The 12938-nt window shown below is 41.5% G+C and overlaps 1 protein-coding gene across 5 annotated transcripts in view; it reads right to left on the bottom strand.

Moving 5' to 3' along the window:
• Window positions 1-232: 232 nt before the first annotated feature.
• LOC146869515 (homologous-pairing protein 2 homolog) overlaps window positions 233-12938 on the bottom strand; it is a 139871-nt gene continuing 127165 nt past the window's right edge. For 3 of the 5 annotated variants that reach the window (XM_085603493.1, XM_085603516.1, XM_085603508.1), the window contains 3 exons: window positions 5956-6009; window positions 5702-5761; window positions 233-1006 (listed from right to left, as the gene is read on the bottom strand). In XM_085603493.1, coding sequence (XP_085459619.1) covers window positions 950-1006; window positions 5702-5761; window positions 5956-6009 — 171 coding nt within the window. In that variant the 3' untranslated portion in view covers window positions 233-949. The remainder of the gene's footprint in view (window positions 1007-5701; window positions 5762-5955; window positions 6010-12938) is intronic. The other 2 variants (XR_014961067.1, XR_014961069.1) reach the window with 1 other exon arrangement.

Here is a 12938-nt window from a genome sequence, read left to right as displayed (position 1 = left end):
CACCGTTTAGCATAAACAGTGATGCCAGCCAATGGAAAAGAGGGGCGGGGCTTAAAGCCCACTAAAGAAATCTACCCTAACTCATTAAATCTCGCCAGCGAGACTGCGCATCTCTGCGCAGTCTCGCTGGCGAGACCTAAAAAGCAATCTCACACGAATGAGTCTAAACAGACAATTTTGGGGCAAAGGGCCATTTTAACATGGTTTTAGAAACACAGGTAGACCCTTTCTTGAATAAATAAAACTTTATTTACAATACGGTACATCGACTATTCAAGTCAGATAAGCTATATACATATTATCAGCACCACATAAGCTTATATGTGGAACTGAATAATCAACTTTGCCCAAAGCAGTAGGCATTTCCTAGAGGCTTTACTCACTCCGTGTGGCCGACAAATAATGAGAAAAAGGCATGTTGGTAGCGTAAATGCAGGCCAAACAACATAACAAGAACTGGCTTAAAGACTGCATTTCTTCTCATCTCAAATCAGTAACCACCAAGCAAGTACATTACTTTTCATTGCCTCCCACCTCCAACAAGGTTACTAGCTTACAGCACGAAGATCCCATTAAATATTCATCATGCCAAACTAAAAAGACTTTTCCTTGTTTTACATCTTCCACTTGCTGCACTGTTCCCCTGCTCACCTCAGTCAGATGCTATACCATTTCAGCAGTGTTAACCGGCCCGCTCAGGTATCCAAACATTTGGGAAGCTCTGGCAAACGTATTCCAGATTACAGTCGAACAACAGCTTCCCAGCTCCACAAAGCAACAAAACTCCAAGAATGTTGGGGAAAAAAAGCAACAATATTGATTGTAGAGGAACACATTAAGCGATAAAAAGGTGATTTCGGAATCAAGGCACTGTTACAAAGGCTGAATACATCAGTTCCAAAAGTAAAGTTCCAATCCTGGTGTTCACGGCCTTCTTTTTCTTGCACTCTCACACGTCCGGTATGGTGACTTTGCAGTCCTCATCCGTTTCTACCCCAACTTCCTCCTGCAAAATAGCAACGCAGCAGTTAAGGGCGACATGCTTGCATTCCCTAGTCATGCTTCTGTGTGTTCTGGGCTGTGTCCCTCCAGTGGGTAAGGTTGTAGGTGGGATTGGGGTTAGAGGAGGCTCTGGGGCTACAGGAAGGACTTAAGTGTTACGGTGAGAGTTTAAGTCTGTAGGTGCAGTGGTCATCTCCATGGTGAGAAGCAGCACAGTCTGCCCACTTTAGAATTGCCATTCTGGTTGTTAGAATAACGGTGCTATGTTCCCTTATCCCCCAGAAATCAGCATTAAATGAAACATGTTCTACAAACCCCAAGCTGAAATAAATGTACTTTCACCCCACGTGACCAGTCAGATTACATAATATAGTTCTAATATACCAGTTCGCTGTTTATACCACAGGAAATCAAATTTAAAGAGACTTTAATCGATTGCTTTTTGAGACAATCATAAAAATACATATAAACAATTCATTCGTTAAAACTATAAATTATAAGCTATACATAATTACGTTAAAATTTTGACATACAAACAATCATAATAGTCTCCATGATTTACAAAATGATAGTTTTCCTGAGGCTAAATACTTTTTTTAAAAACATGCCTATTCTCCAGGCTCTGTGTACATCGTCCAGGAGCTGCAGCACAAGCAATGCAGGACGGCATTGTCTCAGGCCCAGCTCTTTAAAGATTGGGACAATCTGGACTCTCCTCAGGTTATTGTAAAACCTACAGAATAACAAAACATGTATGGTCGATTGATCCGAACAGCTGTCACACGGACACAGTCCTAATGTTCGAGACCAATCATTCATACCTGGAAAGCTCACTAGCCTGTGGAAAATATTACATCTAAAACGGGTTAGTAAAAACCTGTCGTAGCCACCAGGTACAAACAGTAAGTAAGACTGCATATTAAAAGAAGATAAAATCAATTGATTATACTGTACAGTGGGATTTGAGCTCTTGCTTGCCAGTCTAATTGAGTTCAGATGAAGTAGTCCCTGCTTTTTTAATTCCTTTCTACTGATCGACTGCATGGAGCTCGGGTTATTGTAATACTCCAAATGGCCAAGATCAGACATGAAATTTCTATTAAATCTCAGCCATGGTATCAGTAGCGCTCCTTCAAGTTTTAAACTATCTACTAAAACATCCCGATTTAGCTTTGTCTCAGGTTTAGACCATATTCTGTGCCATAGGAGGATAGGCTCCATTTTTATCAGGTCTGAGATAAATGGCAGACCTAGCTCTGAGTGGGAGACGTATGCAGACGTGCTACTCGGGACAGCTAAGATGTATATCAAAAAGATGTTCTCCACCATTTGGAGCGACTGAGTCTCCGCGAAGCCCCAAACTGCAGCTCCATACATGGCCGCAGAGACGCATTTTGCTTTGTAAATTTGTATAAGTTCCCGTGGTGGTCTTCTCCCTAATTTCCTTGCAAAGTTTGTGAGGGACATCATTGATCTAGCCATTATACGTTTTTTCGTCTTAATGGCTTGTGTCCACGAATCATTACGATCAAATAATATTCCTAGGTATGCAAAGCTTATAGTATGCTCTATTTTCTGACCATCCAGGAACATGTCCCTTCATATGTGACTCCCGGGCCCACATCTCATAATGTAAGTCTTAGAGATATTCACCTTAAGATCCAGTTGCCCCATAAACTTAGTAAAACCCGTTGTAGACCTCCTTGGGTGCGGGACATTAAAACTGCATCATCTGCATAGAGAAGTGCGGGAATGGGGCGTGCGGCTATTTGTGGGAAGTAGTGATTGTCTTTAATCAATGCTTCACATAAACCATTAATATAAAGACTAAAAAGGAAGGGTGCCAGGACACAGCCTTGCCTGACACCCTCTCTAATTGGAAATGGGGCCGTGCGTTCTCCACCTATGCCAAAACGTACTTGCGCCTTAGCATCATAGTATAGGCCTCTGAGAGAGTATTATTTGTGTATCTACCCCTAGCTGTTCTAGGATAGCCCACAAATCCTCATGTCTCACAGAATCAAAGGCAGCGGGGAGATCGACAAATGCCAAGAACAATCTATCTTTTTTCACTCTCGTGTACTTTCCCACTAAAATAGATAAATTAAGACTCTGCTCCACTGTCCATCCCGAAAACCATATTGTATATCGGCCAGGATGTTATTTTCCTCAGCCCATTCGCTTTGACGTTCCAGTATTATGCGTCCAGCTACGTCAGAGTATCCAATAAAGAAATAGGTCTATAACACTTCAGATCCTGACGGTCCCCCTTTTTAAAAATTGGAACGATGGTAGATTTCACCCATGTAGTTGGAAAGGGGGCGAGGCAGCTAGCATTTAAAACCTGGGTAATAATTGGTCCCCATAGTTGTGTTGAATATAAAAAGATCTATGGGGACCCCATCCGGGCCCGGGGCCTTACCCCCTGAGCTCATATCAAGCGCACGGGTTACCTCCTCCAGTGTAAACCTAAGCTCAGAATACATAGTCTCAGGATTGATAACAATTTCCCCATGAATACTCTCGAGGGTGGTAACAGTATTTCCATTAACATTGTACACCCTCGAGAAGTAGTCAATCCACTGGTTCTCGGCTATACCGACCTCTACAGACGGCCCCTCACTAGAATTCAGAAAGGGTGTTTTTATCACCCTCCAGAAAGCCGCACTATCACCCCTTAAGGATGCTTCATGGAGGGATTCCCAGGCCTCATTTCTCACTGTGGCTTTTCGTTATCTGAGGGCCACTCTATATTCCCCTCTTACCCTCCTTATATGTTCAACATTTTTGGGTACCCTGGGTAGTTCCCTTTTCAGGTTGGAGTAGGCCCGGGAACACTTTGCATCAAACCAACCACAAGGGTCTTTTTTGTTTTTCATTGAAACAAATAATTAATCCCTTACTGCCTCAGAGATGGCGAGACCATGTATTAATAGGAATAGAATGCATTCTGCCATAGGGTAGAAGGCTACAGTGAATCACCTCAGAGTTCAGTAACATACTGAGAGAACTCCATCTTGTGTCTCGTTCGATGAGACTGTTGACTGAACTGCAAAATCTGAATATATATGGCCAAGTGTACTTTATCCCAATACAAAAACAATTCGAAAACTTTCTTGGAGCCCCAGATTAATCCTATTCTACAGGCAAATTAAGATTGGTATGTCTGAGGCAATCTTAAAAAGAAAACAAATGTTTTGTATACCTCCTGTAAACTAAACTGGAGGCATTCTTAACTCAACCTTATTAACATGAAGAGCAGCTTATAAATGTAAGCTTACCTTTGGATAAATCCTAGGTTAAATCCGTTACTAATAGAATGTACCTTTTTGTGGTTTCCACTGCACTTGATACAGAGAAAGAATTTGCTCAAGTTGGCAGGGTTTTTAATCTAATCTTTAAACTGGCCTGTATTTGCTCAACTGCTTCGCTTTAGAAATGCAAGCCCTTTTCTGACATTCATAACTGTTTTACTCAAATGAAATCCAGGCCTTGCTTTCGTTCTCTACATGTTTGAGACTAACAATTCCCACGGTTTGTGAATTACTCGAGTGGTCTGAGAAATAAGACAAACAGGGCAAAAACTTCTGGGGTTTGTTCGAAAAATAGTGCTATGCAAAAAAGAAGTCTGTTTTCCTAACTAGCAGTATTGACAAAAGGTTTGTTGTGCTGAATTCGCTCTTCTTGTCTTTCTAAAGAAGTTGAGAGGGCCATTTCTTTCCTTTATCCTTTTAAAGCAGTGGTAAATATTTCCTATTCCTGTTCCCTCTTCCATTACTGTACAGCTTTCTGGTTTCGCTACAGGTTTTATAACTCTTTTGTCCCCACCTACAGTAAGTGTGCAACTAGACAAGAATATGAGTTCAGAAACGTGTCAGTGTAGATTGTCTTGGGAATTCTTTTATTGAGATGTTGAATAATAGTAAATATTAAATTGGAAGAAAGGTATAACAATGAGGTTTCTACCCTTAATATTTTGTACTTAAGGCCGAACAATGAAAGTAGCAACGCTGTGAACCAAAGACTCTACTGGACACAGAGCAACACAACATTTATAGTTATTCTGAAAATAGATGATGACTCAGCAGGAAATTGACCTATGGCATTTGAAAATGAATGTAGTATGCATTGGGTATCAAGAAAGGTGATACATTAATCAGAATTCAGGTGTAGGTGACACTCTTACCTCCCAAAAATGTACTCTAGCTGCTTAAACACTAGGTAGAGCGGGGAAAGCAGCCCCTTTTCTCAAATGTCCTAGAATCCTGCACTTCCACGCTGGTGCATATTTGAAACCCTGTAAAGTCCATTTCTGGGTGATGAATTTCAGATAGATTTGGCACATGGAATAACTGCAGTATTTCGCTCCATGGTCACAAGACACGCGAGGATCCCTGGGTCTTGGCTTCAGTCACCAAGATTCTCTGATCCATTTCCCCAGCTGAAAGTACTGTAGCAATGAGTAGACATGTTTCAATTAAACTGTTAATGTTCAGACCATCTGCTGGTTTCTCAGGTTCAAGACCCATGTGATGCTACCTTTGTACAGCCTCAAAGCTTTCCGCAAATTTCTCATTGTCTCAAATGATTGTGATCTGATAGCTTTGTTTGGTCAATACAGTCAAGTCTGTTCTAAGCTCAATATAAAAATTAAAAAAACACAATAGAATTATGAAGGTATATTAAGATGGTTACTCACAAAAAACTGCTTCTTGCTTTTGGGATATCCTTCAAGTATCGCATCAAATAAATCAGTGGCCTAAAACAAAGTTTACAGTTCAATATTGCTCAATTTATTATTGAAGTGTGAACCTATATTGGCAAAGTATGATCTCAGAGTATGTACAGGACAAAATAACCTCCGACTTTAAATCACCCAATTCACTATTGAGAATACATGATAGTAGTTCATAACAGGTTTATAGCTAGGATAAAATAAAATAAAGCAATTACCATCCTTTTTCTTTTCCTCCATTCCTTGCAGTATTGTTTTCTCTCAATGTATACCTAAATGAAATAGAAACACCACATCATTCATACCTTTTAACAGAGTAAGATATCAATGGACTTTGTAAAACACACGGTATCTGGAATGTCCACAGCTGTAACTTACATGAGAGATGGCAAAATAGCATTTGAGTTCTAGTGGCAGCTTAAGTCCTCGGTGGGTCCCCTTAAGTGATGTACCGGTCTCAACAGTGAACTCTTCCTTAGTCATTCCACAGGAAGAAGTGGGGGGGGTAAGTGGGGGGGGGGGGGAAGTCTTCCATTTACAATTAGTGGACTTCGCCCATAAAGCCACCCCTATGCAACAAAGCTGAAGACAAAACTACCTCTGAAAGAATGAGAATTTTGAAAGCACCTCTATCTCATGGCTGGCGGCCCAGAGATGTTTTATACAGAACACTATCTCAGCCCGAAGCTCGTCTGGCAAGAGGTCAGACCTATAACCATTTCAGGTAAGAGTAAAAACGTCATACTGTAAAATGATGTATGTTAATCTGTGCAGCACGGAGACGATTTGGCCCGGTTAGCACTACGACAATATGACAAATTAATGCGACATTGGACTTGTGTCTATAGGATATTTCACCTTCCCTTTGTAGCCCCTCAGACACCGCCAGCTCATAGTCCTACGTACTCTACAAAGTCCAAGTTCACCTTAGCATTTTTAGGATGGAGGGTCTCTTTAAATGGAGGGTTTTTCACTTCGCTTAGTGAAGGAGTTAGGGGTCTCTGCAATACGAAATACGAATAGCATCAGCTGTGGCGTCACACCCCTCATTAGTTTGGCTAAGGCATCCAGTAACGTCAGGGGAAGTGGCTATTATGGCATATTATCGGTTATCTCCTGTGTCACAGCACTTTCAGTATCAGCCGACAGTGAGGTAATCGCTCTAGCTGACTTCTAGTCACTAGAGGTAAATAATGAAAAGAAAATAGGCTGGGGCTGTCTGATTTACCTCACAAATGAGCACTGAACATCACAAGTGAAATTACAGATTTTATTTCCTACAAGTGAAGTACAAAGGCCTGCTCCTATCACACCTGATCTTGAAGCATCTGATCCCTCTCCTCCAAGTGTCATTTTCTGAGCCCCGCCCTTTCTAGTTCTATTCATCCTATTGTACTGGATGCGGCATTACAACTCACAGGGAGGGGGTGACAGGTTTCATCACAGCCAGATTCTAAACAAGAAATTCTCTAGGCCTCGAGACAAGTACACTATCCACAAATACTGGTGGCGGAATAAGAAACGAGGAGTCTGCCGACCCAACCCATGCAGTATAAAAGAAAAGCGACTGAAAGGAACCTTCCGAAGAAGAAGAAAAAAAAAAATCACTTCTCAGGTAGAACTGGAAAGTATTGTGAACGATAAAACTGAGCTCAGAGGGAAGAATTCAACGTTTCAAAGACTGTAGTTTGTTTGAATAATCCGAAATTCAACTTCAGTATCGATGAGAAGAAAACTCCAGAGGTACTGGGGTGAGCGCTGTTCCTTCATTCGCTTCGTCCTTGGTCTCATGTATGTTATGTGTCGACATGTAACGCATCGAGAGGTGGCGTCTGCATGCATCAGCACTTACCAAAGCAGATGGAACATTTGTGATCACAAGTGGGTTCAGGAGACTTTTTACCCTGCTCCATGCTTGATCACATGACCCAGGGTGAGACGCCGATACCTCAATGTCCCTGTTGAAGACCCCATTGGAAATTATTTGTAATGCATCAAAACGTTGACGCAGCAACACATTTCCATGTTACTTTTAACTGACATGACCTATAGTTCGTTTAACTTGTCCTGTAAGTTGGAGTCCTGGCTTCTTTAACTAAGAGGACATTAAGTCAACATTATCCGTTTCTGTAAACTTTCGTACTTCCGGTTCCCCTCGGTCACTAGGATAACATGATAAATGTTAAAGATCACATTTTCTGTAGTGTAATATGGCAGCGTGCATAGAGGGCCAGTATAGCGAGAAATCATTACTTACAATCTTAGGCCAGTGTGCTCCATCAGTGCCAGAGCCACAAATTGTCTTAACAAGTGTAGTTTTGTCCTACAGTCTGGATTTGAAAACACTTTTCCAACAGATGCTATCATTTTAACCTTTTGCAAGGGACCTCGTCCCATTCCCGTGCGTGTGCTTCGCGTATTCCTTCTGTTGGCAGGATGCAGAGGTGAACTCCTTCTCCACTCTTCTTGGGGTTTCCCTCGGTTTTGTCGTTCCGCCCCTCACCAGCCCAACCCTGTATTTGTGAGCCAAGTTCAATTTTGGAGTGGCTTAAAAATGGCATTTCTCTTTCACACTGCCCATTGCAGACTGAGGGAAGCCTGCACCGTTTTTTTGGAGCACCTACTTGCTATATTGTTATACTGGATAACTGTCAATAGGTATTAAATACCTTTTTTCAATGTTTGAAGATTGCATATGTGTTTTTGCCTAGAATGCACAGGCTTACTGCTTCCTCTGAGGGAACCATTGTTCTGGTTGTAAAAATAAAAAGAACCCATAAACGCAGCTTAAAGAAAGTCTGCAATGGGCAGTGTGAAATAGAAATGCAATTTTTAAGCCACTCCAAAATTGAACTTGGGTCACAAATACAGGGTTGGGCTGGTGAGGGGCGGAACGACAAATCAGAGGGAAACCCCAAGAAGAGTGGAGAAGGAGTTCACCTCTGCATCCTGCCAACAGAAGGAATACGCGAAGCGCAAGCACGGGAATGGGACGAGGTCCCTTGCAAAAGGTTAAAATGCTAGCTTTTAATTGCAGCAATAGAGGCAAAGTAAGGTACTGATATTTCTGCAAGAAATGCAAGCAATATCCACGTCACCTTGATTCATCATGCCACAGATTTGCTGACCCGATTACCAATAGAAACTCATACCATACAGAAATCAAAACCAATATTATCTGTTTTTGTACAGCAGACAAACACAATGTTTCTTGGTACATCTCGCAGGTCTAAAGCAGAGCTGCTGTCAATTAGAGGCCATTCGGCAAGCCCTAGGTAAAGACCTTCAAGGTCACTCCCATTCACTTCAATAGTTTCAAATTGAAATGATGGCCTTGAGGTTGCAAAAAGTGGTTTCTAGTTCAGGAATCTAAAAAATGGTATACACCGGGTAATCTAAAAGAATACTGCTCCCCAGCTGAACCACAAAATTAGTGTGTGAGGAGTTAAAAATTAAACACGCATTTACAATGCAACGGTCTCTGCATAGTTAAAGTTAGAGCTATTGGCATTGCTCATGACATTATTTTTGTTTATGTTTCTGTTTTTAAAACATTTAAAGAAACGGCATTGTTATTTACAATGCCAATAGCTTAATCACTCTCAAATGCGAGACCTATTGCATTTTCACCCACACACAAAGCCACCAACACACACAGAGCCACCCACAGAGCCACTCACATAGAGCAACCCACACACAAATAGAGCCACCTACACACACACACACACGCAGTAGCCCACTGACCCATTTACATTATGTGCACTTTGTGATCTGCATGGTACATGTTCTTTGCTGCAGGCACATTAACCCTTTCCAAGAGTCAAAACTTCCACTAGACAAAACTTCGATCTCTCTCTAGGAAGAACATTAAACATCAATCATAAGTATACAGTCTTAGAAAAATACACTTAGTGATCATCCTAGGTAATAAAGGCCGCGCGAAAACAACAGAAACATCGTGCACAAGTCTGTTGTGAGAGACACTGACAGTTCTGACCTTGTTCAGCGAGTTCAAAGACACTTCATCTGGCCCAGGCCTCTCCACTTGGTGAGTGAGGGAGGGATGCAATCTACCCTGTTGATTTCAGAGGAGCGGCATCCTTACAATTCAAAAGAGTGTCTTTCAAGGTCTCTGAGGATACATCTGTGCAAGCAGAACCTGGGGTTGGATATATTGCAAAGTAAACCACACAGAGGTCTGTTAGCTGCTGCCATCAGATATGTACTTAGTAGTAAGAAAATGTCAAGGACATTCTCCATAAAACAAGAACAGTATTATATCTGTGGATGCGATGACAGAAGCAGCAAAATACCAATGGGGCGGCACACTATGCTAAGCAAAGATTTTTAGTTTATGTGTTTTAAGCCACGCCCTTACTTACATTGGCCACGCCGCTATGAGAGACGCCCCAGATTTTTCATCCCACTTAAACCCCTGGACCTAATGACCACAGCTGCCAACTTTGGGGCTAGTGATTCAGATTCAAGTCATGGCGTCAGTTCAACCCATGTGATTTTGGGCAAATCACATCTTCCAATGTCGGCTGATCGTGTGTAATGTAATTAGATGCTCATGTAAATCGATGTGGTGTTTTTGGGCCAAGTTCGCGCTATATAAACTGTAAACTTGAAAGAAAAGACTAATGAATTCCTTAGTTTGAAAATGCGAGGAAACTGGAAACTAAAATCGATTTTAAAATGTACGACGCATGACAAAACGCTTCTTGTCTCCCCAGCTTCTGTTTCTGACAGGACTAGCGACGAGCGATTTTTTAAGACTAACTCAGCCTCTCCAATGTCTTGAATGGAAGGAATTGGGAAATCTGTTTTGTCCTGCAGCATGGCGGCCGCTACTCGTTTACCAAAAGCCCATTTAGCGTTCTAGTTGTTTATTGGAACTGTGTTCAGAGGACGGAAGTCAATGGATTGCCGAACACACTTACTGGTCGGCAGCTCATGCGTAGAATATAGCCAAGGCAGCTGGTGCGATAGGTAATGAGCAAATACATTTTTCCTGTTTTTTTTCTTCAATAAATCCCCACTTCATCATTCCCAGATTTCTGCATCTACGAGGAATTAGTCCCTCTGTTTTGGCAGGGCACTGGTTGGCCGTTTCGGTGTGGGGTCTACTGCATTATTATCTGGAGCAGTTGCTTAGCAATGGTGCCATCGGTCTAATACATTCAAGGAAGATGCCACCCTCCTACCCCGGTTTCGTATTAAAAGCTCGCAAAAGGGGTAAAAGAAATGTAGTGACGTTGTGGTGATAAAATCACCAAAGGGGGGATTGCTGGAGCGGGTTTTTATTCTAAAAAAAAATTTTTCTATACCCTCTCCATTTTCGCATGTTATATTAATAAGATTAATTGATTAATAGCAATTGTATTAACCGGTTTGCGGTGTATTTCTAATCAACCTTATTAAAATAAAGAATACACGTGGGAATTGCATTTGCATGGCTAAATTAATACGTAAACTAAAACGTGTACGCATATTGATCATAGATAAGTAGAAAATTACATATTATATGTTGCTTCTGTGATGTATTTGTGATTTGTGCTTTATTAATGTGAGTATAACCCGCAGTAAGTGTTGCTTCTGCTGGATAAATACACACACATATGGGTATTAGCAAGGGGATAACATTTTATTAGTCATTTCCATGTATTAATTACGTTTTTGTGTCTCTTTGCTTAAGTTGACCATTTCGAGTGGCCACAAGATGGCGGACATCCCTAGCTGACAAGATGACTTTATTGAAGAGGTCTATGGGTGGACTGCGCATGCGTCGCCAGCAGCTGTGGTGACCGAACAGTGACCCTAACCCGACTGTGCCCACCAAGGACACCCTGGGAGGAAAGCCAAATTTATTGAATACAATAAGAAGATACTTATTCCCGGGATTTAAAAGAACTACATTCAAAAGAAACATTTTCCACATGGGAAAGCGATGGCACGAAGTCCATCGACCAATCAGAGATGACCTAAAGAGACTACTCGTTACTTTTGGAATGTAATTTTAGTATAAAACAGCCTAGATTAGAGAGGGTAGGATCGGAGCTCATCGTCACATCTTTGAATTTCCAGACGTTATGCTGACGGAGAGGACGGTGACACTGCAGGACAGCTGTTTCCAAAGACTCTGACAGATTGGACTGAGGACCAAGATTCTGATTTAGAGGACGACTTTAGCCAGATTAGGTAAATATGATGGTCAGCTGCTTGAATTAACAGTCAATTTTCAATTATTAGATAAAGATTTATGATTAATTACAAGAACTGTGTTGGGTCGTTATTATGAAATTGTGTATTTATGTAAATAAAGTGTAGATTGAGTATCACTTTAACCAGCAGCTAAGCTGATCCATGGCTTATCCATGGGAGGTGTACTAAAAGGTGAAGCTTAGGCCTTAATGAATAAAGAAAAGTCTCATTGGGAATAAATTGGTACTTCCTTCCATCACAGCGAACGGAACAATCGCCTCTTAGGAAAACAGATCAATAGAGGATGAGTGTTGGTGTTATGTGCCCCACCAGCGAATGTAGTGATCGAGTGTGTCTGTGCGATCTATGATCTGTAACGAAAAAAGGGATTTTGCATTCCGCGCTGCAGCAGTTTTTCCTGGTAGCAGAGTTATGGTTAGCCACTCTTTTGGTTTGGTGATCATTGCTTGTAAATAGCTTATTGATGTTGATTATTGATTAGTATTGATTTATGTACTAACACTCTATGTTGAGTCGCGTCGAGTTATATGTTGTTTGCACTGCTTCTGGGATGTAGGGAGTCGGAAGTTTGTAACAGTTCCGTAGTAGAGCAGAGGTAAGCGCTGCTCTCGGGAAAGACGGAATTGTTGTTGCCCTGTAGGTACACTGGGGAAACTTGTAATGATTGAAGTTGCACGTCGCATTGTTTGGGTTCGATTCGGTAGCATCGTCGTGTGTTACCACTAGAAATATTTTCTGTGTAAAAGAAGTGTGTATGATAGCAAAGGTTACCTGTGAAATTTTGGTCCAAATGGAATACCGATAACGCTTATCACTGAAAAGGTAGCAGGTATTCTGAGTTTGTTAGAAGGACAAAGTAGAGGTAAGCGCTGCTTTGTTAACGTATGTCATAATTCTGTAGTAGGACAGACTGTTCGCTGTTCTCGAGAAAGACAGGATTCTGTGTGAATGTGCTACATTTTCTAGTGTGAAAGTG

Source organism: Triturus cristatus, chromosome 1_1 (assembly GCF_964204655.1).
Source record: "Triturus cristatus chromosome 1_1, aTriCri1.1, whole genome shotgun sequence".
Classification (NCBI taxonomy): domain Eukaryota; kingdom Metazoa; phylum Chordata; class Amphibia; order Caudata; family Salamandridae; genus Triturus; species Triturus cristatus.
This window is presented reverse-complemented; position numbering and strand designations above follow the sequence as displayed.